Source organism: Hibiscus syriacus, unplaced genomic scaffold (genome assembly GCF_006381635.1).
Source record: "Hibiscus syriacus cultivar Baekdansim isolate YM2019G1 unplaced genomic scaffold, ASM638163v2 tig00002287_pilon, whole genome shotgun sequence".
In the NCBI taxonomy this organism is placed as follows: domain Eukaryota; kingdom Viridiplantae; phylum Streptophyta; class Magnoliopsida; order Malvales; family Malvaceae; genus Hibiscus; species Hibiscus syriacus.
The window spans coordinates 4574-31764 of record NW_024061924.1 but is presented as its reverse complement, the minus strand read 5'-3'; the positions used below and the strand labels follow the sequence as shown (position 1 = coordinate 31764).

The 27191-nt window shown below is 33.3% G+C and overlaps 2 protein-coding genes across 3 annotated transcripts; both read left to right on the top strand.

The window, feature by feature from the left end:
* The first annotated feature begins 3633 nt into the window (after positions 1-3633).
* Positions 3634-4182, top strand: LOC120144108. Its single transcript, XM_039158260.1, has one exon. The coding sequence runs from the start codon at positions 3634-3636 to the stop codon at positions 4180-4182; it is 549 nt and encodes a 182-aa protein (XP_039014191.1).
* Positions 4183-14650: 10468 nt separating this feature from the next.
* LOC120144136 (type I inositol polyphosphate 5-phosphatase 4-like) lies at positions 14651-17210 on the top strand. Of its 2 annotated transcripts, none has more exons than XM_039158286.1 (7): positions 14651-14953; positions 15029-15107; positions 15187-15297; positions 15398-16018; positions 16334-16597; positions 16718-16907; positions 17055-17210. In XM_039158286.1, the coding sequence occupies exons 1-7, from the start codon at positions 14845-14847 to the stop codon at positions 17172-17174; spliced, it is 1494 nt and encodes a 497-aa protein (XP_039014217.1). In that variant the 5' UTR covers positions 14651-14844; the 3' UTR covers positions 17175-17210. The 2 variants fall into 2 exon arrangements, with proteins under 2 accessions (XP_039014217.1, XP_039014210.1); XM_039158279.1 differs by having other exon boundaries at positions 15181-15297.
* The last annotated feature ends 9981 nt before the right edge of the window (positions 17211-27191 follow it).

Here is a 27191-nt window from a genome sequence, read left to right as displayed (position 1 = left end):
TGAACTTTCGGGATTTAATTTGTTTTTAAATGGGTTCACTGTTGATGATATATATATATTTTGATTGGTTTTGCTGTTCTTCACTGTTAATAGATTGATGGAGGGACCTTCGGTCACTGTGGATGCAGGCAGCCGGCGTCAGAGGCTGTCGGCGAGGGGACGCTCGGCTGAGAAGCTGGAACGTCAAGCGGCGGCTGGAGCTATTTTAGGGTTTCAAACCCTAAGCTCTGCGTGATCTGGACCGTTGGATGGGTCCAGATCCAACGGCCAGAAATGAGGCGGCTGGAACATTTAGGGTTTAAAACCCTAATCTGTTTTAGGGTTTGAAACCCTAATCTGATGGGTTGGGTTGTCTGGGTCAACAGTGGGCTTGATGTAATGGGTTAGCTGATAGTGGGCTTGCATTATATTGGGCTTTGGCCTGCAAAAATTGTAATATGTAATTAATAAACATAATAATAAAAAATAATAATAATAAAATAACGATAAAAAACCCGGACAAAAACGGGTGTCTACAGCCATTAAAGGCTAAAATTATCAAATTGCCCTTATGAGCCTCAATAAATAAAATAACTTATACGAGTAATAGTTTGAGTTTCATATTGATTAAATAATGATATGAGACGTTTAGCTATCTAACAAGAGAATGTCCATGAAGACTCAATAAGAATAATATAAATTACGAACATCAGGGTTTTTAACTAGGTAGTATCGATACTCTATACATAGAGTATCGATACTGTTCGTCGGGTATCGATAACATTGTTAAGTCGTAAATTCCATTAGTTAGTTTTGTATTAGTACCCGAGAAATATCTGTACCCTAATAGAGAAGAATCAATAGCCCAATCATTTTTCTTAACATAATTTAAACATAAAAATTAATCACTAAATAATAAAAACATGACCATACAAGAGGATGGTAAAAAAGAGTCGATCAAACAATTAAAAGAAATTAAAAAATACTAACAAATACTATTGTTGATGGTGAGAGATAATACCATCAACATTAATATAAAAGCGAATATAACGATAACGACATATTAATAACTTATTCTTTTACAAGTAAAGCACAATTTATTCAAAGTTATTTCGAGCATGTGAGAAAAATAGTCTAAAAATCTACATAAAAAATAGATAAATAAAATAGCAAAAAAAAAACAATAAAAAAATGTGTCAAAAAACACTAATAAAAATTAAAATCAAATTTAACCTTGAAAGAAATTTGTTTAAAAGATATATATACATATTATGGAGAAATGGGAGACGTAGGGTCATTTTCGTATGATGAAGTGGTCTTAGAAAAGGAAGGCGTGCTAAGGATCTTCACGTTCCCCATCTCTCATCAACCGGCAAAAATCTGCTCCCCCTTTTCTCTGTCTCTGCTTCTAAAATCGCACGCCGATTTCCAACTTTTTTATTTGAAATTGCAACGCATTGTGTTATTTTTTTAGGTTAAACTATTTTTTCATCATTTATCTATTTTTATATTTTTATTTTGATCATCTAACTATCTTTTTAAAAATTATATTTAATATTATGTTTCGTTTATGTTTTAATCATCTATCATTATGTTAAATCATTGACTTAACAAAAATAATGATGACCTAACATAATACAAATTTAATCTCTAAACATTATATCAATTTGATTATAATTTAAAATAATTTAAAAAATCTTTTATATTTTAAAATTATCTCAAAACTTTTCTCCAATCATCCCCTTCATTGAAATACACGCTTAATAAAAAGAAAAACTTTTACATGATTTTAGTTCACCAATTCAAAAGATCCATTAAAATATGCATAGTTAAGATTCAAAGATGAATAGGGACTAATAATTAGGGATGGCATGAGTCGGGTAGAGTTTCTGGTCAACTCGACCCTATCTAAAAATTAAATACTCTTCATCCGATTCGAAAAGTATACACCCTTAACACGATTCAAACTTGATCCGTCATTTTGAGATAAAATTCATACTCGATCCGATCTACCCTAAAATAATATATATATATATATATATATATATATATATATATATATATATATATATATATAAATATTACTTTTATTCAATAAAAATAGATATTTAATTAAAAAAATAAATATATAAAGGGATCTTATTGCAATTATCCCTAAATATATAAGGTAAACTTATAATTTTTTTTTTGGATCGGGTCGAGTTGAATATTTTTAACCCTAAATTTAAACTCAACCCGATCCGAACACAATCTTTAAAACAAACCCAACCCAAACCATTAAAAAAATATATGACCCAATTACAAAATAGTCGAAATCCATCAGGTACGGGTCTTGTGCCCATCCTACTAATAATGCTAGATTAATATTTTGATTGAAATATTCACTTTTAAAATATCTAAGAGATGAAAATATCCCTTTCAATAATAGATGGATTAAAATGAAATTTTTAGTACAATAGAAGCGATTTTTAGTAGACTTTAACAAATAATTTACTGATTTGACTTCCTTCCAATTATTTTATATTTGTCGTTCACTACGTTACACATTATTTGCCAACTTTTCTTCTATCCATTGTCCACTATGGTTTGCTTTCCATTTCATTAATAATATCATGTGCTTGTAAAACATGCACGATGAAAGAGAACGAATAATCATTATGTTTTCCCAATTCATATGTGCTTAATCTATATATCTCACGAGTTCAATTAATTGTTTAATTAATAGCAATCAAAATCAATTCAAATTCGAACTTGAGTTAAATAATTAAGTCTGCAATAGAAAAAATAAGCATCAAGTTTTAAATGTAGAATTCAATCTTATTTAAATACAATTTAGAATTTCGAAATCAATTCCTTGTAATTTGATTTCATTCCTTCCGACTCAATTACTCACCTATGTACGATAAAGGAGAAAGAATAAAAGTTATGCTACTCAAATTTAAAAGATACTATTAGATATCAACTATCAATTCATCTAGTATGATAAGATGTTGGATTTTTAAAATATGGGAGTCAAATGTATTCACGTTATTTTAGATAAATTATTAAATTTAATTTAATGTATCAATAAAAAAATAAAAAAAATTTGTATATCGATTTCTAAATTTATTACTGATCAGTCATGATTCAAATTTCAATATTGTGAATAATGACATGATTATATTTATCAGATTTGTCAGTAGATATATTAAAATATAGTTGATTATAAAAAAATATCTGATTTGAGAAAATGAAAACTTGATATACAGGACAGTGGAATGTTTGACAACTCCATTGATGATACTTGAAACAAAAGACCAAAAGCTGCTGGAAACATGATTTTAGGCCCACTGGTCAGCACGCCGAGCCCTAACATACACAAACTTACATAACTAAATCTTAAAATGTAGCAATCATAAGGTAACTTTATTGTTACCACAAAGTGTTTTATGTCTCTGTTTTCTTGTCCCCCTAGCCCTTCCCATGCCATGTTTTGCCACTGGTTTTCACAGCTGGTGGAGCAAGTGGATTCACATTTTAACCCTAATTTCAAGGTAATTCTGATCTCCCATTTTATATATATTTCGTCAACTTGATCATCTCCAACGGGTAAAAGGTTAAAAACCCAAGAATTTTCAAGCAAAAAAGAGAGAGAGAGAGAGAGAGAGAGAAAGCATGGAGGAGAAGAAAGAAAATGTGAACACAGCTTTGTTTACAGCAGGCATAGCAGTTTTAGTGGTATGTTTGAAACGTGCTCTACTGTTGTTCCTTGTTCAACAATGGCGGGCTTGGGTGTTTCTGGTGGTAAACCTCGTGCTTTTGGCTATTTTTTTCACTTCCATTAACCCAAATTCAAGTCAGCAAGAAATCAACAGAAAAGATGAAGAATCGAAGAAGACAAGTGGGGGTTTGAATGAAGTTGAAGCATGTAAAGAAGAAGACAATGATGAGGTCGTCAATTCAAAGAAAAGAAGAAAATGTGAAGATGTTGAGGAAGTAGTAGAGAAACGACTGATGGTTGAAGAAGAAGAGGAGGAGGAGAATATTGAGGCCCTAAAGCTGTCAAAGGAGGAATTAAATGAGAGAGTGGAAGCTTTCATTGCCATGTTTAGGCAGCATTTGGCTTCGGATGCAAGAAAAGGAAGAAATCAAAGTGATCTGAAGAAGAAGCACACCAGCCTTTCAGCTGATGGAGTAAATAGTTTTGTTTTGAAAGTCAGGTGATAACCGAACTGAGTTTGGTCCAACTGATTCATTTAATCGATTTTATAAAGTAGTATTCAATGAATTTTGAATTTGAATCTCTATATTGTTTTCTTCTTATTCCATCTTTAAAATTTCTTTCTTATATACATAAAAAAAATTCAATTTGTCATTTGATTCAACAAATTTCTTTTGCATGATAAACTCATCACAGTTTGCAGTTTTATTACATTTTCCCAAAGAAAAAGCCTAGCTACATAACTAACATAAAGATAGAGAAAGGTAACATAGAACAAAGATAAAAAAAAAAACCCTTCCGCCAAATTTTTAGTTTAGAATGGGTTTTTTTAATAGTATAAGATGATTACAAATTATTCATTTAAAATTTTTTCCTGATCAATTGATAATACATATTTATTGAAAATACAATTGTCTGTAGGGATGGCAAAAAATCTCGAACCCGATGGGAAAAACCGAAAATCGAATTAAACAGGGATGGGGAAAATCGTTTATGCTAAACGGGGACGGGGACGGGAAAAAATTGTTTATGATAAACGGGGATGGGGACGGGGACGGATTTGGTAATCCCCGCCCCGATTACCCGATTACCCGGCCTGATACCCGACCCGATAAATATTAAAAATAATTATTATATATATATATATAATATTAATAAATTTAATTTAAATTAAAAAATATATATAATATTTATATATTTAATTTAAATATATATATATATCTGGCCTGATACCCGACCCGATATTCGTTTAAATAACCGTTTATGCTAAACGGGATACCAGTTTCCCCGTGATTTTCCCCGATTACCCGATGGAGATCCCCGTTTAAATCCCCGCAGTTTTTTTAGCGGGGACGGGTATGGGTTTTTTAAACGGGGACGGAAATGGAGGACCAATACCCGGCCCGAACCTGGCCCGTTGCGATCCCTAATTGTCTAAACTCAATTCGAGAATAACATTTTTTTTCACCATTAAAGTCATTCAATAAGTTCGAACTTAAAATGAACTAAAACAATATAAAAAATACTAATTTCTGTCATTTAACATACATTTAGGTAAAAAAATCTATCTTTTCTAAAAAAATATAAATCCCATTTAAGTCGGTAGTCAAAATATTGAAGTCATTGGTAAAAAGAACAGATAATTTCTGGAAAAAATCTATTTTTTTCTGAAAATACATCTCTCGTAATTTTAAAGGTTCAACATAATCTATATTTTTAGAGTCAAATATTTAGTCACCAAAAAATCTTATTTCAATAAGGGATTGGAGATGGAGAATCGTGATACCTTAGCTGCCTCTGAAGACTTTACCCTCCCGAAAAAACAACTTCAACATGATGAAGCGTCGGTTGGAGCCTCTACTTCTCCTGTTCAGGAAAACGCCAATTTCACTTCCTGTAACCAGCCTTCCTCGACTCACATTGTTTCCTATAAAGATATTGTACTTGGTTGAAACGTGAATCCCCCCGTAGAGGAACTCTTATCTCTTGAGGATGACGATTTTGAATTACTCGATGAGGATATTAGTGTCGGGAAACATATGGAATTCCTTTCATCAATTTCTCTGATTGTGTCTAAGCCCTAGCAATTAAAAGCATGGATCAGACTTTGGTAATCGAGATCCTTGGTAGACAGATTGGTTATAATGTCTTGCACTCCCAAATTCTTTACATCTGGAAACCTGCTCACCGTGACTACCTCAAAGTTCTCTTTGACGATCCTTGGACTATTTTCAGTCATTACATTGCATTTGAAACTTGGTCCCCAGATTTTAATCCATCCCAAACTCACCCTAGCAAACTTGGTCTCCCGATTACTTGGTATAAACGCAGCATGATCGAGACAATTGGTTCACGTCTTGGTTCTATAATCAAAATCGATTATCAAACGTCTAATGGTCGTCGTGGTGGATTTGTCCGTATGGCAGTGATGATTAACTTGAAAAAACTGTTAATCTCAAAGTTAGTCATCAACCACCGAACTCAAATTATCGAATATGAATCGCTCCCGGTTGTTTGCTTTAATTGTGGTATCTACGGTCACACTATAAATTTTTGCCCCCAAAAGACTGCTCCAAATGATTCTGCCAGCTCCAGTAGTGGCTGTCAAAACATTGAGATTAGGGTTCCTGTGCCCTCAGACCCTTTCGGACCTTGGATGCTTGTTGAGAAGAAAAAACATCAATAGCCCTCGGTAGATGCTCATATCCACTCATCCAGATTTAGTCGTCTCTTGGATAGCCATGCAATTCCACATAAAAATGCAGTAGATGCGACTACCCTAACTCCCAAAGATATATGGCCAGCCTCTCATGTCCTCAAAAGCAAGGCCAATCCTGGTAAAGAAAATCTAAATCAATCCTCCGATTCCTTCAAAACCAAAGGCAAAAGTCATGTTACTATCCATAAACCGCATGTTGTAATTTTGGGTGCTCGAAATATGAATGTTATTAGTCCACATGACTTGAATAAACACAATGATAACTCAAGCAGAAATACTTCCCTCAATTCCTCCAAACATGTAGCAGTTGTTATGGTTGTTGATGATGCTCCTATGACTGGCTCCCAAGACCTTTTAATGCAGTTAAAGAATCCGGACGATAATGCATTAAACCCTTTAATCTTTACTCCCAAACCACCGGATATTCTGTCTGCTCTCAGTCACGATGTAGATATGATCCATAATTATTCCCATCGAGTAAATACTTTGTTGCTGTAGGAGCAAATAACAGACTCTGCTCTCACGACCGACGGTCCAATGATCATATATGGTTGAATGATTTTATGCATCTAAGCTTCTCTCTATAATTCTTTCCTATGGATTTAAAGACTTTTGTTTGGAATGCGCAGGGATTTGGTAGCAGGAATTTCATAAGAGTTATTCGTCAGTATCTAGGAGATCACACTCCTGATATGCCTCTCGGCTTCTCCCTATAATCCTTTCTTATGGATTTAAAGACTTTTTTTTTTTTGGAATGCGCAGGGATTTGGTAGCAGGATTTCATAAGAGTTACTCGTCAGTATCTACGAGATCACTCTCCTGACATTTGCGTTTTTGTTAAAACGCGTATTAATGGAGTCAGAGTCAATAAAGTCATTCGCGCCCTTGGTTTCCCAAACTCTTATAGGGTTGAACCTATAACACTCTAATCAAATCTAATCCGAAGATCTAAGGTTTAAGGTATCACATGAGACCATTGAAGTAGCTAACCTAAAAATTTTCTTTTAAAACAATTATAAGCACCATATAAATCATCCATCTAAGTTATAAAACAAAAAAATAACGATCGATTTACAAAATATAGAGACACCTAAATACATCCAAAAACAATAATACAAATGAGTTTTAAGAAAATAAAGTTAAGATTGAATACAAGGGTCTACGAATGGTACATGCCCTCTAAGTATGACTCAATGCGTACTCTAAAGCCTTAACTGGTCCAGAATCTGCTTACGACAGTAATACTCCTCGACTGGTTACCTAAGAACCTGTGCACGAAAACACATTCTGAACCCTAAGCATACGAGCTCAGTGCCACACTGATAACTGTATTATACTACGTGCATTCGCTACATGTGCATGCTAGTGGTATAGGTACGAAACTGTAAGAATGACAACATGCAAGCTAACGTACATGCATCATGGTGTGGTCGAAGGGTATTGTAGCTTGAGATTCACACCCATCTAGCTTACCTAGGATACCCTTAGGTATCGAGGTGAAATTCAAAACTTCATCGAAAGCGTACACCTGACTTGCTCACTCATGAGAGTCTTGGGGCATTTGCGCCGAGCTAGCAATTGAAGTGACTTGGCACTAGCTGAGGTATATCTGGATATTTCTAACCAACAAGGCGATCGTCATACTGCTAAAGTGACTCGAGTGTCCTGGTTGTTTCCCGAGCGTTACACAAAGGATAATTTTATTATATCCTAGTTGGTATCATTTCTAGCTGTAACTATATTATTTATTGATGTTTCCACTTGTAGATTTATTTCGGTGTTGATCTAGTGTTATTGGGCCCCTCGAATCTAACCTCTTAATCATATGGGTTTCTTACCCAAAATTGTATGTTGGTCTCTTTAGTATCAGTATTGACCTTGTGTATCGATACCCACCCTTGGTATTGGTACTAAAAGTGGCTATTGGAATCTGAGGGAGGGAACTGGGTAGTATCGATACTCTTAATTAGAGTATTGATACTTTTGAACAAGGGTATCGATATTATCCTGAGTATCGATACCAAAATGGGCTTTGATATTTTGAAATTTAATTATGTATTGATACCCTTACTGAGAGTATAGATACTCTGCCCTCAATATCAATATTGAGGGTATAAATACTCTACCCTCAGTATCAATACTTCCATAAGTATCAGTACTTGAATAAACTACTAGAATATGTCAAGTGAACTCAATATCAATACCCATCCTACATGTATCGATACTCAAATAGCAGTATCAATACTCCTAGCCTAAAATCTTCTTATTTTAGGCTATCAGATGAACAATATCGATATTGTTCTTCTAGTATCGATAATCAAACCCATAAATACCTTGTTTGATACGAAAATGGCTTCTTATTTCTCCCAAAAGCCCTAATGAGGTTCCAAAATGTTATTTAAATCTTATGTATGTTAAGAGGGGTTATGATAGGCAAATAAACATGCTGAAAACATTAATTACTGAAATCTACCATGGACATACTTTTATGCTTCATAACTCATGCAAGCTAACAACACACATTTAGTGATCTACAAGTGGAAGTGATGAGTTATAAGTGTTTTACCTTGAAATCCTAAGCTGCTAGAACACTTCTATACTCAACCAAGGGTTTTCCTTTCTATCGCTTTTAGAGCTCCCCAACTTTTCTCAGTATACAAAATCATATGTATGAGTTACTAACTAATTCAGGAAGTTAAGAGGGAATTAAGAAGACTTCCTAAGGCTAAAATCCATAAAAAATGACTAGAACACTTAGGTTTTCCTAAAACCCCACTAGACCCTACTTATGGAAGCCATGGCTAAAACTTGATGTTGAGGGCTTAAAAGGAAGCTTCGGAAGAGGGGATTAAATTTCTTACTTGGAGATTGCTGAGTAAGGTTTGAAATGCTACAAAGTTTCCACATTTTTCTTCAAATGCTAAGGAAGGAAAGGAGTTTGAAATGGGGAAGAAGAAGAAGACAAAAGGATGATGAAAATGAGACATGGGAAGAGGCTTCAGAAGTGATATCATCAATCCTTAATAGGGATCTAGATTTAAAACTAAAATTGGTATAGTTGCTTCCGTCCTCTCAAATTTGGTCACAACTTAAAAACACATTTTTATCATCTATTGGGCCAAACCAACCCCAAAGCAACACCCATTTGGACTAAGTTTCCTACAAGGCTAGAAAACTTATCTAAAACATTTTCGATTTAACCCGAAATTGCTAATCCAAGATTTGGGGTGTTACAAAAACGATGGGGTTCTTCGAAGGGATATTGTTATGCTTGTATGACCACATACTTGTTGATGTTTTATCCTGTCATTTTCAGTTCATCCATTGTCATATCATGAACAAGAGACTTGTACTCAGACCTCTTTTCTGGCTATTTTCACTTATGCTAGCCCGTCTCCTTCTCTCCGAATGGTTCTTTGGGTCTTGTGTGAATGTTCTTGCGGTTTCAATCTATGAACCTTAGGTCCTTATCAGTAACTTTAATGTTACTCTCCAACAAGATGACCGAATGGGTTGTGCTACCTCTTCGTCCACCGATTCTAATTTCCAAAGCATGGTTTTCAACTGTGGCTTACCATATCTTGGTTACTGTTTTGTTCGCCAAGATCAAAGCCTAGGCAATTTTTCTTGGTATGAGGCCTTCCCCACTTCTTCCCTTCATCATTTGTTTCGTATGAAATCGGATCACAAGCCTCTTCTGCTATCTCTTTCTGCTTCTTCTCTCAGGCGCAACAGTAAGACATTCCACTATTTATCTAGTTGGTACCTTCGTAGTGATTTCAAGGAGTTTGTTAGTAATAACTGGAATGCATCTATTCCTCTTGTTTAAGTTATTTCAAAGTTCTCATATACGTCCGATGTTTGGAATAAAGAAGTCTTTGGGTCCATTGGGCAGAATAAAAAGATCTTAATGGCCAGGCTTCGGGGTGTTCAAAAGTGCCTTGATCAACGCCGGCCTCGAAACCTAGTTGACCTTGAGACAAGACTCCTGGTTTAGTTGGAAACTGTCCTTGACCAAGAAGAATTATGGATCCAGAAGTCTATAGCTGACTAGATATCTTTTGGGATCAAAATACTAAATTCTTTCACTCCAAGGCTATTACAAGACATCAACACAACTCAATTTACAGTCTAAAAATCTGAAATAATGAATGGTGTGATATTGAGTCCATTCTAAAGGAGGAAGCGACTCGTTACTTTGTAGAGCTTTTTGCTGATAATGAGCCCCCCGTCGGGTTTGTATCCTATTTCAAGCAGATTTCCTTCGTTGTCTGCTACACTCACCTTGATCTTATCACCCACTCCTTCGTAAGAAGAAATCAAGTTTGCTTTGTTTGCGATGAGGCCTCTAAAAGCACCCCGGTATCGACGGTCTTCATGCTCAGTTTTTCCAAAATAATTGGGACACTGTCAAACCATCTATTTGTGCCATGGTTCATGCAACTTTCTCACTTCATATCATATACGGTAGTCTAGGTGACTAATCTGAAAACTTTTGTCGGTTTTCGCCCCATCAGCTTTTTGCTGATAATGAGCCCCCCGTCGGGTTTGTATCCTATTTCAAGCAGATTTCCTTCGTTGTCTGCTACACTCACCTTGATCTTATCACCCACTCCTTCGTAAGAAGAAATCAAGTTTGCTTTGTTTGCGATGAGGCCTCTAAAAGCACCCCGGTATCGACGGTCTTCATGCTCAGTTTTTCCAAAATAATTGGGACACTGTCAAACCATCTATTTGTGCCATGGTTCATGCAACTTTCTCACTTCATATCATATACGGTAGTCTAGGTGACTAATCTGAAAACTTTTGTCGGTTTTCGCCCCATCAGCCTTTTGCGTCATCATCTACAAGCCCCTTACAAAGATTATTGTTTGCCGCTTATAGTCAATTATTCCCCTTTTCATTGGCCCCACCACAGTATTTTCATTTAAGGGAGAGACATAACAAAGAGCATCGTTATAAATCAAGAGCTGTCCATACTATGAAATCAAAGAAAGGTAAATATGGCTGGATGGCAATAAAGAACGACCTCCAGAAAGCTTTTAATAGAATTCACTGGAATTTTATAAAAGAGAATCTCCAACGCTAGTATTCCTCAATTGACTATTGACCCCATTATGCTTTGTGTCACTTCTTCTCAACTACAGGTCCAATGAAATGGAAGCCTAAGTCATCAATTCTCTCGTGCGAGAAGAATTCGACAGGGAGACCCTTTCTCGTCATACCTATTCAATCTGACAATAGAAAAGCTTAGTCACACCATTAATAGCTTGTACAGTCCGATACATGGATAGAAATTAAAATGGCGAGTCATGGCACTCCGATTTATCATTTTTTCTTTGCTGGTGTTCTCATCATGTATGCGAAAACTGATCTTATCAATGCCACAATTATTTATTGACGTTGGCATCTTTCGGCAACTACTCGGTACACTTGGTAAATAAGAGAGAAACAACGATCTATTTTTCTCCAAATACATCCCATACAGTTCGAAATGATATTTGTAAGGGATTGGGCTATAGTGAGGTGATGGAGTTGGGTAAACACTTAGGGGTCCCAGATCGTCACTCTGCTGCAACAAAAGAGCTTTACAGATTCATCATTGATTGCATCCAACAAAAACTTGATGGATGGTCGACAAATACCCTCTCATTTTCTCGATGGGCCACTCTTACAAAACCCGTCTTTCTAAGGATTCCCACTTATATTACACAGGTTTGTAGACTCGCATTAGCCCTTTGTAACGAGATCCAGAAGATCATTCGTCGTTTTATTTGGGGATCCAATGCTTCAACTTCTCTCATTCATATTGTTATATGAGAGTCCCTTTATCAATCATTTTCTTCTTGTAAACTTGATATTCGAAGAATGGACTTCCATTATGTTGCCCTTCTCTTCAAGATTTGTAACGCTCTCGTCTTTTGTCCATCAACTTTCTGGATTTCATTGTGCCGTGAGAAATACAAAATCGTTGATGCCTGCCCTTTCTATCGCTCGGTCAATCAGCTTGCTCTACCTTCTGGCAGAGCCTTACAAACTTATGGCCTTTTTTATGCTAGCTCGGCTTGGCCAATTGGCTATGATCACTCCATCAACTTTTATATAAACAAAATATCTTTTAAAACATCATCGAATTGGTGGAGAATTACTCCTCTAGCAACTGAAAACTTATTAGAGTAAAAGTTCTCTTGCATGTCTCCAATCCTGATAACACAATCCACAACTTCAAAATTCCTTGGAACTCAATAACTACTTAGCAGCACATCATCATGAATCTCAAATCATAACTCTAATGTCATATGTTAAGGATTTGTCAACAAGAATGTAATCGACACGACATATAATAAATTTCACAAAAAAAAATATTTAATGTGATTTGACATCAATTGTTTACCTCCATATATGACGAAAAGAATTCCACCATAATGAGCCAACTAAGCTGATAGTAACTATTTTATCTTTTGTTCAAATACTAACATAAACTATTTTGTCTTTTTACGTAAAAATTAAAATAAAATTTAAAAATAATAAAAATACTTACAAATTTTAAAAATAAAATATAGATTTAAATTATTAAAAATTATAAAAATATGAACAGTTGTTTAAAAATTACTAAAAATCTTTCTGTCAATTGGTTCAATTTAAACAAATAATTAGAAGTTTGAATACCAAAAAAGGGTAATCTACATTCTAGATCATTGAATTTAACTTCAACTTTCATCTAGATCACAAACATTAATCAAAATTATATTATTTAATTTTTATTTTTAATAAATTAAGTCACTTATGCTAACAATATTAAATAAATCTAACAGAAAAGTGATAGGACACTTTTACTCAACATACATTTTAGATATCATAATCAAATAATTTTTAATTGACAATTTAAATAATTTTATGTTAGAATTTATATAAAATTTACTTCTTTTATCATTGAATTTACCTAAATGACATGTTTAAGAAGAAAATAAATATTATTCAAATTATTAACTAAATATTAGTTGATGATAATATTTGAAAAGTATATTATGCTAAAGTTTCAATTTTAATTTTTTTGGTGGGAATATTTGACAATGTTAGTATAAGTAAATTTATTAGTAATAAAAAATAAATGGTGTAATTGGATTAATCAAAGGTTTGTGATTTAAATGAACGTTAAATTTAATAATTTAGGTTGTGAATTAATTGCCAAAAAATATTTTCTGAAAAGTTTAAGGGCTGAAAAGTAAATTAGGGTATGAAAAAGATGACAAAACATAAATGAAGTGTAACCATGATTTTTGTTGACAAGTGATATGGTATCCAAAACAAACCACACAATTGGGCGTTATAGTCATAACTGATATGGGCCAATGATGCCCATTTGGACCGATTGTGATTGAGACTCAAATTTTTGGTAGATTCAGCAATATATGCATTTTACCCAAAAAAAAATCAATGTCTAATATTTATTGTAATTTAAAAATAAAGATTAAATAAATAAAAAACAAAAACATCAGCTTCCTAATCCTACTCATAGAATTAAAAAAAAAAATCACTTATAAAGTACTAGGAATAAGACTTATCCCTATAATATTGAACTGAACATGTTGTATTACTGTATTTATTTTCATAGGTACAATTATGAGGGTTGGGAACTGCTAAGATTAAGCTAAAGCAAATTAAAAGAAATTAACTGGGAAATTGGAGACCTTCAAGATTACATTGATTATTTCAATCATTTTAGAGGGCAATTGTTCATAAGAATTTTATGTTGGTTCGGTAGTTTTTTTAAAAAAATAATGCTTATTGATGTTAATATTAGTTGCATGATTTAATATGGTATGATACTTAGTTTTAATATATGAAAACTAAACGAATTGATAATCACAATATGAGTTGGACATGAAATAAAATTTTCACGTAACGAATACACAAGACAAACGTGAACAGCACCACCACCTTACAGCTAATAATCGAACAAAAAAGTTTTCTTGATAGAACGTTGTGAGGTCCATTCTTTTTCATTTTATTTCATTTTATTTCATTTTATTTGGTTTCTTGTGACTTAGGAAATTCACTTATACACCCAAAGATATAAGGTGAAGGAAGTTTCTCATCATCCTTTAAAGTCTTGACTTTTCATTTGTACGTACCTTTTTTTCCTCCTATGTCCCTTTCTCATATGCTTCAATATCTTGGGATTATCACATAGAATTATGTCTAAATTTGGGGGGTTTTGTCTCATTGATTTAAACTGCTCGTCTATTTACTTTACTACGCGATAAACACTAGTCATTCTACCGGGAAAACCAGATTTCTTTAATTCTTTCATATAGACAGAGATCGATGAAGTAGGGAAGAAAGCAGATGGAGAAGATGGGCTAAGTTTGTACTGATTTAATCACTATCATTCCTATTTATGGTAAATATTCAGGCTTGGACTTGATTTTCTTTAGGAGTTACAATGGATGACAAGAATCCAAAGTCGAGCTCCGGGAGATTCAGGAAATGGTTCAAAAGGAAGCACAAAAAGAAACAAGCTGATCCTTGTTACAACCAGGATGAACTTTCAGGTTTTAATTTTGTTTTAGTTCTTTTTTGTTAGTTTTTTTCCTTGAACTTTTGAGCAGTGGATATATTTCTTGCAGATGGAGGTGATGATTTCATGGAAGATGTTTATGTTAGTTCATTTGAGATGGATCCATGCACTTCAACCAATGAGTTAAGGTGAGTTTTAAAGGCTCAAACAATCAATTAAAATCAGGGTTAAAAGTATAAATTAGCTAACCTTTCCTCCAAGTTTCAGGATTTTCGTGGGAACTTGGAATGTTGCTGGAAGATCTCCTGTAGGAAGTTTGGCAGTTGATTTAGAAGAGTGGCTGAAACCCCAAGATGCTGTTGATATCTATGTTATCGGGTACGAAATAATTCCGAAAATCATGTAATGTTGTAGACTCTGTAACCATCCAAAGAAGAGTAAATCATCAAACTGACAACAGAAAATTTTCAACTTGTAGATTTCAAGAGATTGTACCGCTGAAAACTCGAACAGTGATCGGAGCAGAAGATCCAAAGAAGGCAACAAACTGGAACCTGCTAATAGGAAAAGCACTAAACGAAAGCTTCGGTCGCCCTTGGTTGACTCCCATGTTGAATCCAATCTCAAGTGACAGTTACCATTATGCGGAAGTACCTGTTTCAGAAAAAAGAGCAAGTTTTAGTGCAATAAGTGACAATACCCCAATGAGGAGGCCAGTAACTCGACAGCGACATCATCAGCAACCAGTAATTGGTGGCAGCAAGTACAAGCTAATGGCAAGCAAGAAGATGGTTGGAGTTTTCATAAGTGTATGGATGAAGAAGGAATTGTTGAAGAAATACTGTGTTTCAAATGTGAAAGTTAGTTCAGTGGCTTGTGGGATCATGGGGTATTTGGGAAACAAAGGTTCAGTTTCAGTTAGCATGCTGATTGAAGGGACCAGCTTCTGTTTTATTGCTGCTCATTTGGCTTCTGGTGAAAAGCAAGGTGATGAAGGTCGAAGGAATCATCAAGTTACAGAGATTTTTAAGCGAACGAGCTTTCCTCGATCAGCCAAAGGTGATGGTAGTCTTCATCCGCTCAAAATCTTAGGACATGAGTAAGTAATTCTTATTCAATGAACATAAATTAACCAAAATAAAGGATGAATGAGATTGGTCCCGAAAACAAACAAACAAACTAGAGATAGTGACCTATTTGTAGGCAGGATATGATTATAGCAATTAACAATTAGTAGTTTAAATCTTCTAGCGCTTGAAACTATTCTTCATTCCAAACAAAGTAGTATTAGTTTCAGTAACAATGAACATCGATGTTTGAAATATCTTTAGGGATAGCAATCATCCAAATTCATGCATAGTCGGATTAGGAATCCAAATTCATGAAATAAAACCTTATCATTTTTGTGGAACAGTCAGATATTCTGGTTCGGAGATCTCAACTATAGGTTATACAACTTGGAAGACAATTTAGCTAGGCATCTGATAAAGAAGCAAGACTGGAAAGCACTTCAAGAATTTGATGAGCTTCGAAGGGAGCAAGAAGATGGAGTGTTCCAAGGTTGGAGAGAGGGAAACATCGAATTTGCACCAACTTACAAATACTCTTCATCGAATTGCAATCGCTACTCCGGTGGCCTTCCCTACAGATCAGGAGAGAAACAAAGGACTCCAGCATGGTATATTTTCTAATCGATTAACTTTCACAGAATTCAATTCTTATAGCAGCATTAGGAAAATTAGATGCACGGCCATTGAATACAGATCCGATTATATGAGCATGACGCATGTGTCCACAGGTGTGATAGAATTCTGTGGTACGGGAAGGGAGTGAAAATCCTATCCTACTTAAGAAGTGAAATCAAGTTTTCCGATCATCGGCCAGTCTCTGCCCTGTTCTCAACACAGATAGAAGTCATGAAATCTAAAGATTCAAGATTTTCTTCCAAGGATACCAGTGTTCCTAACATTATGCCTCCAGAACCGATTGTAAGTTCTTTCATTCTAATTACTATACCCTAACTTTGGCATGTGTATCCTACAAATTAATACCGGTAAATGTACAATCCGGTAAGTTTTGTGAAGTCCGTACTCCGTAGTATATAACCATGGCATTATATATCTTTTCCATCACAGGGAAGGAGCAGAAACAATGAAGAGGGTAAGCTTGCTGTCTTTAATTGTAAAGGATACAGAAGCATCATCAGTACACATACAAAAAGTGTAGATAAACCTAATGAGTGCGGATTCAGCTGATTTATTTGGCTTTAAGAAAGCACTATTATTTCATAATCTTCTTTCTTCTCTTCTTCCCCTTCCTTTTCTTGGAAAGGATTCTATGAATGGATATGAGTTAGATCCACATATGAAAACTAGCTTCTATATATCAGTAAGTGTAACATTTATCAAGAATATAACAGCGAGCAACAACTGAGATACATAAAACCTCAAATACTGCATGGCAAGAGTTTTGAAAGAGAGAACATTGAGGGTATGAGCATTAGAAAATTTTCAAATTTTGTTACTTCTTTTTTACATATATTTTTAATTAAAAACCAAAAATAATCCATGATTCATTCAGATCAGCAAATCATATAAACAAGGCGGTTTTAGTACCTTAAGTTCCTTTATTTCATATCTCACTGAAGATATTTCACATTGAATCAGAGCAACTCTCTCCTGCAAACAACAATAAAATTATCAAAAGAAACAAAACAAATTAGCTAAAAATTTTAAATAAATCGAAAAAAACGACCTATATCGCTCGAATAAATCAAAAAATTTAATTAAATTTTTTAAAGAAATCAATTTTTTTTAAAATGATGTGGATAAAGACAATGGCATTGTTAGTGTAACTGTGAAGATATTACAATGTTCATGTAGTTTTATAATCAAATTTAATTAAAAAACTTTTAAATTATTAAATAATATTTTGGTCCTAATTAATTTTTCAACAAAACTAAGATTTTAATTTTCTAAAATGGAAGTGGACTTGGACTAGTTTGATTAAAACTCAATTCATAAAGAAACAATTGATAGCACAATGAAATTATCTAAAAAGAAAACATAAAAACAGAAAGAGAAAGAGATTGTGAGATGGAAGTAGGAATGCGCATGAACTAAAATTCAATGAGTTCTAACTTGATCTAATTTTATTGGATTGATTTTTTCTTAAAATATTCTGAATTCAAATTAGGTCATGTCGGATTTTTTAGAGAATAAATTAAGGTTGGAGTGAGTTCATGTTTAAAGTGAAAATACGTAACTCGACCTGTAATACACCAAATATCGAGTCGGTGACCATAGTGAAAGGATTTAAGATTTGGTGGGTTAAAGTGAGTAAATTGAAAAGTATAAGAAATGAATTAGGAAATTTTGTTTAAGACTAATTATTAAGAATGAAAGAATGGAGGGGAAATTTAGTCTTTTAGAATGAATGAATTAATATTCATTTAAATGGGGGTATTTAATAAGGTTGGAAAGGGGAAATGGTAAAAAGTTGGAAAACTTGGTTCTCTTCTCCTTCTTCCCGTTGTCCCCGTTCTCCCCATAGCTAAGGTAAGATATCCTTCAAGTTGGTTTTTCCTTTCGTTTTTGGGTTGGTTTTGAAGCCTTAAGTGTTATAGAGGCTTAAGGAAAGTCCTAGGAGGATTAAAACTAAGAGATGAAGGATTTATTTGAGATTTAATAAAATGAGTTTTTAAATGATTTGATGAAGGGCCAATTTTTGGAGTTTAAAAGCATATTTGACTTGTCAAAGAAGTAATTAAGAGATTAGGAGCCTTTGAATTGATTAAAAACATGTTTGAAATTTAAGTGTGAATTTTAGTTTTAAAGGGTTCTTTGGATTTATTGGATGTTATAGGGAGATTTATGGATGTAAGATAGTTGGTTTGAGTAATGATGAGTTTAAGGTTATGGTTGGTGATGAAAGTAAGAGATTTAGGCCAAAATGTAGTAAAAATCGAAGTGAAATATGTAAAATATGGATAAGGGTATCGGTACTAGAAGAACAATATCGATATTATAGGGTTAAATTTGAGGAAAGATGATGAACACGATGAACAATGACGATATTGATGCAAGTAATATCGATACTAAAGTGGGGTATTGATACCATTATTGTAAAATGGATTCCAATATGCAAAAATGGTATCGATACTGAAGAGAGTATCAGTAACATAGTATAGAAGTATCGATACCATAGGAGGGGTACCGATACTATTCAGCCTGGAATTTTAAGTTAGGATAAACTTTAATAGAATTCGAGAATAATAGTACTTTTGAGTATTAATATTTTGTATAAATGTTAGAAAGTATACTAACATTTGTATTGTATGTGTGATTATGGATGCTTGTGTATATCGTAATCAAGCTCCTGAATCAAGCAAGAAAAATGGTAAGTATAAAGTTGCCGAGTAGTTGGACATCATTAAGGCATAATAGTGAGGCACACCAGGTGAGTGCATTTTATGTACTTATATGTGATGAGGATGACTTGCGATGAGTCAACCTCGAATGTTTTGATACAAGCATGATTTACAGTATTTCGATATGTTTTCATAATGTGTATGAAAATGATACTACGAATAATTTTAGAGTATGAATTGCTCTAAAATGAATAGATGAACTATTATGTTGTTTTAATGGTTATCGATGTTCAGAAATGAATGTTAAATCTGCGAATTTGACATAAAAGCCCATTGTATGTGCACTGAGAGTTATAGGTGAATTTCGACATAAATTGTATGTAATGGTTATCGATCGATTTTGTTTAATGCATAACGGTGCATTTTCGTATCAGTACTATGTGTACTTTCGGCACTAGATGTGCAACCATGGAATTCATAATGAGTTTGTGAATTTCCATTTTGGCACTTAGGTGCAATGCATGTACCTTGCATTCTCATTTGACATACATTGGGCAAATAAAGGATAAATTGGAAAAATACTGATTGATAGGTATGCTGGGCATACTAAATATAGTTTCGTAGGTTACGTGAATGAACCTTGGTTTGCCAAGCTAGTTTAAGTATTAATATGATTTAAATTCGTATTTTGATATTTCATGATATGCTTATATTTAAGTTGCACCTCATTGAATTATTATGCCTCACTAAGTAAATACTTAGCATGTGTTAGTTTCACGCGTAGATAATAGCAAAGACTAGCAAAGTAAGAAGTGCATCAGATATCATCAATCAAAGGTTGCCTCGTCAGTAACTATAGGACAATTATGTCTACTTTTGATAATTATATGACATGTATTTGGACTTATGAAAATGCTCTGGAATGTATTTAACTTATAATTTTTGTAATATGTTATAACAAACATTTTATTATTATTATATAAAAATGTTTTATTTTTAGAAACAAAATTTTATGGGTTTACAAATAAGAAAATGTTTTAAAAAGTCATGCGACACATGTGGCTTGTGTACATATATCGTATATGATAAATGGGTGTTACACGACCAAAACCCAAAAATAATATAATTATACCTTATATATTTAAAGATAATTGTTGTAATACCCCAAATTGTTTCTGATGACTAAAATATAAGTTTTGAAAGTTTAGTGACTAAAGTATAAACTTTAAAAAGTTTAGGGACCAAAATTGTAATTTTTAAAAGTTTTATATTTTATCATGTAAATGAATAGTTTGTATTAAAACAGAGATTTATTGGGAATTAGATTTTCGGTAGGGGATTTGTGTTAAAAGCTATAAAGCGGTAAAGTTTGGTATTGAAATCAAATATTCGGATCGAACCGGAATTTTACGAAAATTTGAAAGATGTTAGAAAATGGTTGGAAATATTATTTTTATATTTTAGATCAGAGAAATTTGACTCAGAACAGTTTAAGTTTTTTAGATTTAACCAAAACAGTGAAATTTTAGTGACTAAAATACAATTTTTCAAAATTGCATGGCCAAAGTGAAATGTCAAAGCCATGTTGATTCATCTTTGACCAATGAATACTTTAATGGAGAATATGACAATGGAAATCGGTAATTTTTAAGTTACATTAATGGCAAAAATAGAATTTCTTAATAATTGAATAAAAATTCAATTATATTAGTATTTAGACATGTGTTAAGGCTAATTATCTTTAGAATAATCAAGAAAAGTCGATCATTTTCATATTTCTTCTCTCCAAGGGCCGAAAATTCAAGTTCTTCAAGGTAATTTTTTTTATTTTATTCTGAATTTTGAAGCTATTTACTTGATTTTTTTAGTTTAGTTATTAGATAGAGAATTAATCTACATGAAATTCTCTATCATTTGGTACCAAAATTTCATGGTGAAGATGATTGTGTGATGAGATTTGATGATTATGGTTATGAAGAGTTTAGTGATTTTAAAGAGTTGTTGAAGGATTTTTATGTTTTTAATGTTTGTGATTATTTCTAAAGCATGTACAATGATTAGGATTAATTGTACATTTGTATATAACATTTGGCCATATTAGGGTTTGTGAGAATGTTGAGATTTTGATTCAATTTGATGTTGTGATGATTGGAAATGCATGAATTTAATCGTAGGAGGTTGAATTCATGCTTGAAATTGAACAAAAAGTCCCCATAGGTGACTTGAATTATTCGTCCATAGGAAAGAAATTGGGGGAAAATGTTTAAAAAATTTCCTATGGATTAGAAAATGATATTAGAAGTATTCTATGTTGTTTTGAGATTGAATTGGATCAATTTGGAACCTTAAAAGTGCAAAAGGGCTAGTTTACAAGTTTTTGAAATTACGAGATATTATTGTAAGATTGAAATATTTGAAGGATTCCATGTTGATTATTGATATTTGTATTGCTGAAAATTTAGTTGGAAAGTTGTTTGGGAACCAAATTTCAAATATGGTAAATTTTGTGGTGGAATTCGAAAGGTCCCAAAACCTTGGGGACTTATTCGCAAGTTACTAAATGTAGAGGTATTATTTGGATAAATAATTGAATGCTGGAAAGTTTATTAGTATGATGAATTTTGAATTAAATTTTGAGTTGGGGTTGAATTACAAATTTATAAAGTTAGGTGGTTGAAAATCGAAAGTTAGGAAAGTTTGAGTTGAAATTATAAATGTTTGGATTATTGAGGTATTGATTTGAGTATTTTATTAAAATACTGGAATTTTAATAATTAATGTGCAATGATCTTAATGGTGAAGGACCATTAAGAAATAAATGGAAAGATTGAGGTGAATTCTAAAAAGAATTCACAATTTGTGGCTTATTTGTGTAAATTAGTAAAAGACGAAGGGTTAATGATGAAAATAAATATTCATAGATTTGTATGAGTATTTTTAGAAGTTAGAAATTATAGTGGAGATATGATTTAGTTTGATATCGTTTTAATCCCGATTTTTATTTTATAAATTTTCGAATGTTAAAACTAGTTTATGTTAGTACGACACTAATATGTAGTTCGAAAACTTTGTGTTATTATTTGGTATTGTCATACCACAATAAATCTAACAATCTGAACGATTCGAAAGGTAAAGGTAAAGGTAAAAGAAAAGCACGTGATTAGGAATATCGCGTAAAGGGTACTATAGTGAGGCAAAAGTGAGTGCAGTTATTTATTTAATTATTTTGATCAATGACGACTTGCGATAAGTCAACATCATTCCAATTTACAGCGTGATTTATAAAGTTTATAAAGAATATTTTTATAATATTTTATATCAGTTTAATGAATAATTTAGGGTATGAATTGCTCAAACATGATATATTTGATAATGAATTTATTTATGATACATAAGTCCATTGTATATATATTGAGAATTATTGGTACACTTGGCATGCTATTAGTTGAGTACTTTTCAGTTATCAGCTTTGATACATTCGAGTACCAATGTTATCAGTTATCATATCAGTTTTGGTACATTCGTGTACCAATGTCCAGCACCGTTGGTGTTCAGGTTATGACTGCACTGAAGTGCGTCATATCTCAGTATCAATTATGATTTGCACCGTATTGTGCATAGTACACACCTTGCTCACGTATCTTATGTTCTCATAAATGCATTGGACAATGAAAATGACGATGAAAGTTTGAATGATTTCTAGTTTACAAAAGCATGATATGCTTATTTTATCATATATTAATTATCAGAATTTTTGTTAGTTCACGACTTAAAAGAAATTTCAGGTCTCAGTGAAGAAATCAACTTGGATAAATTGGTTTGTCAGTTTAATGTTTTAATTAGAATTATTTTATTTATGTTTATGATATTTTCAAATTTTTCTCACCTTAGATTTCTACTGTCTCACTAAGTTATACTTAGCGCGTGATGATTTTCATGCGTATGTTATAATAAAGATAAGTATGAGCAGTAAGGAGCCATCAGAGCATCTTTTTGGAAAGACATACATATCATCAGTATCAGTAAGACATCTATGATGTTACTTTTGACTTTTAGTGACATGTATAATTATGTCAGTAGTTCTATTTATCGTATTTATTTTAAATAGTCTGTAATAGTAAACTAGAACTACTTTAGTTTATTTTACTTAGTTTAGTTTTACCAGTATTTATGTATGAAAAGAACGTATTATATTATTATGTTTTAAAAAGATTTTACAAAAAAATGAAATGGTAAAACCACTAGTTAACAAATAGAGTTATTTTTTCTACGACAAAGAATTTATTTATAAGTTGAGATATTCATAAAATAGTTTTTAAAGTTAAAATAGAAATGTTTTAAAATGAAATAAAATTTTAGGAAAATTTCATTTCAGTAATGTTTTATGAGTTGATGTTACATCTTTGACTCGTATATCAAGACATTTATAGGTTAAGGGTGTTACAATTTTAATAATATCCCTTTCTATATTACTTTTTTTTCCAATTAGATCACTATTTTATTGAATAAAATTTATATATATTTTATTCAATATATGTTTCGGGTCAGATCAGATTCAAGTTTTTTCAAAAGACAAGTCAAGTTTTAAATAGAGTGAAGTCATCCTAACATCAAGTTCGATTAAACTTAAGATGAAAGGTGTATTTTTTAGTCAAATCATATATACCGAAAACTTGATCTAACCCCGACACACGTCTATCTAGATGGAAAGGGTTTACAATGATCACATGAGGGTTTTTGACCGTACCATTTGTCTAGAATTATTATGTAAAAATTCAAGAGAGAAAGAAGGTAGGAAATTATTTTTCAAATTGATTTACCGAAAATAAAATGCCCTTTCGTTGGCCTACATGAGAATAATGATTTGGTTGGCCTACATGAGAATAATGATTTGGTATCAAATTAGGGTGTTTGGATGGATTTTTTTTTGTGTTTCCATAGTCTAAGGGAGACATTTTTCGGTTTAAATATCGATATTAGACTATATCGATATTGTTTATATTTTTGGGTTAAAATTGGTTTTTTGAGGCCATGATATCATTCTGGATGATCTAGGATCGATATTGAGGGTAAAAGTATTGTTGTGATGTTCATTGGTCTATCAATCAACCGAAAATGTTCCAATAAAGGGTGAATTGGCCAATTGAAAATTTTAGGTATGGAGAATGATAGGAAAATTTGTACAAGTATTTAGAGTGGTTCAACTTCTTAAAATGAAGTCTACATCCACTACCTTAGCTCCACACTAAGAATTTCTAACAAATTCACTAATTTGTTCTAACATTTTCTAGGATCAAGATTAACCTTTTTACAAATCCCTAGTTTTCAATGGCTAAACTAAAACCAAACCCCTTTTACAAAAGGAGAAAAAATTATAAACAAGAAACTCTCACAAGGTGGGTGTTTACACAATTAAACTTATTAAAACACTCTATGTACAAGAGAAGGAAAATATGATTGAAAGAGATTTTCTCTTGATGTGGATTGCTTGGATATGTATTGTAACCTTCTTCAAGTGTTCTCAACTTGTTTTTATTTATTGGAATGAGTTTGTAGTTGTTTCTATCGTTGGGGATTAATTTTCTGCAAAAACAAACTGCCCAGAAAAGGGAGTATCAATACTCGAGTAATGAGTATCGGTACTGCATTTAAAAAAACTAGTTGTTTTTACCATTGGGTTGAGTGAGTATCGATATTGGGTTATGGTATGGTAGTATCGATACTCCTTTGAGTATCAATACTATTTTTACTTACTGAAATCTGAACACACTTGAAACCAATAGGCAGTATCGGTACAGCCAGATGAGTATCGATATCCCTCTTATCTTTGGTATCGATACCGTAATAACTATATTGAAATTGTTCATGTTATATCAATACTGTAAAAATAGTATCAGTACTGCTTACGTAAAAAATTATTTTATGTTCAGATTCAAGTTTTATGGACTTTGAATTATTTTTTTAAAACTTTTAATAAATTCAATCAAGTCCAAAAATATTTTACCTTTAAATTTGTTATATAATATGTTCAACAATATCTCCTTTTTTTTATATAACAAACATTAGAAAATGATTTTGACAAAATTTCCTATTAATAAAACATTTAATGAAAAAAGAGAAATATTTTGAAAAATATTTAATCTTTCCTTTTTTATTCTTGAAATTAATTTTTTTTTTGTTGTTAAAGACAGTACAAACTAAACAGCAGTAATTGTAGCTTCCTTGTGCAGAATCAGAAAAAGCTCTATAGGAGGTTCAGCAAAGACATTGACGCCAATGGTGCAACCACGGCTCCTGGTAGCAAGACAATCGGCTAAAACATTCTGATCTCGATGGATATGAGAGACCTGGACAATCCAATTTCACTCGCGAAACTCCAAAATAGCCCCGACCAAAGTGGTGACAACTAGAGCCTTCGACGTGTTTTTCCAAATCTTGGTTACCTCCAAGTTATCAGTTTCCATCATTACTCTTCGAAACCCATGATTCCATGCCATGTTTAACGTATGATAGAACGCCCAAAGTTCTGCCTTAAGAACAGTACATCGTCCTAGACTCCGAGAAAAACCATGTAGCCAAACTCCGTCGGAGTCTCTGATCAAGCCCCCTGCAGCCGCCATCATGTCCGACGATCTAACCGCTCCTTCAGAGTTCGCCTTCACTCAACCAGTAGAGGGTTTAGACCACTGGTGATGAACTTCACGCAGCAAGCTGCTTCCCCGGGTTTCATGATTTCGACAAGAGATAATCTCTGCAATGGTACGATTACTTCGAACAAGAAAATCTTCTCTTTGAACATATTTTTGATCAAATAGAACACTACATCGGTGCTTCCAAAGATTCCAACAATAAGTTGCAAAATGAATGGGCCACTCACCATTAAGAACAGATAACATACCTGAAGCACGGAGGTTCTGCGAAAACCAATCCGCAATCGGCCAATTTAGAAAATCATTGAGGAGAGTAAAATGCACCACCCTTGGCCACACCGACCTTGCCATTTTACATTTACGCAAAATATGATCGACATCCTCCATCCCTCTCCCACAAACACGACAAGTGTCATCACTAGCCAAATGACGACGCACCCTTTCCTCGTTAGGAGGCAATTCTGGGCAGTAAGATAGAGGAAGACACGGAGCCTTTGAGGGGCTTCAATACCCCAAATTAACTTCCAACTGAAAACAACCCCGTTTAACTCATGACAACATAATGCCTTATAAGCGGATTTAGTTGTTAAAAACCTGTCAGGTTCACATCGCCAGCTAGGAGAGTCCAGGCCCAGTAAATCCCGAGGTGGGCAGACAGCAGCAATTCATTCAGTAATATGGCTCAGAAGAATAAAAGAAATTCTCCCCCAATCCTAAGTACCATCAGGAAGGCACATATCCCTTACATGCATCGGATTTGGTGAACCCGAGCCATTGTAGTAAAACACGAGCCTATCAACTCCATCCAACTAATGATCGTACCAAAAGTCTGTTTCTTGACCATCACGAATATTCCAAATGATACCTTCCTTAAAATCGGACCAAATTTCTTGAAGACCTCTCCAGAGTCTAGACCCGTTTACTCGGCAAAGAGAAAAAGGAAAAGGCTCCACCCACTTGTGTTTAGAACGAACAACCTGCACCCAAAGCTTCTCAGGGTCGTTTATGAGTTGAAAACCAATTTTCATAAAAAATGGTCTATTTTGAAGAGAAAGATTACGCAACCCAAACCCCCATTCTATACTGCTGTAATTTCTCCCAAGTGATGAGAGGAATACCTTTGGTACCATTAATCGTGCCACAAACAAAACGTCTAATTATCCGTTCCATTTCCTCACATAAACCTTTAGGGAGCCAAATAGATTGCATGGTATAGACTGGAATCTCTTGTAAAACCGCTTTGGCGTCGTGAG

Excerpts from the sequence above, each read along its gene's own strand:
- LOC120144108 (XM_039158260.1), top strand. The coding sequence starts at position 3,634 with ATGGAGGAGAAGAAAGAAAATGTGAACACAGCTTTGTTTACAGCAGGC.
- LOC120144136 (XM_039158279.1), top strand. The coding sequence starts at position 14,845 with ATGGATGACAAGAATCCAAAGTCGAGCTCCGGGAGATTCAGGAAATGG. Across the intron at positions 16,019-16,333 it reads CTCAAAATCTTAGGACATGA|TCAGATATTCTGGTTCGGAG; the intron begins GTAAGTAATTCT and ends TTTGTGGAACAG. Across the intron at positions 16,598-16,717 it reads AAACAAAGGACTCCAGCATG|GTGTGATAGAATTCTGTGGT; the intron begins GTATATTTTCTA and ends ATGTGTCCACAG.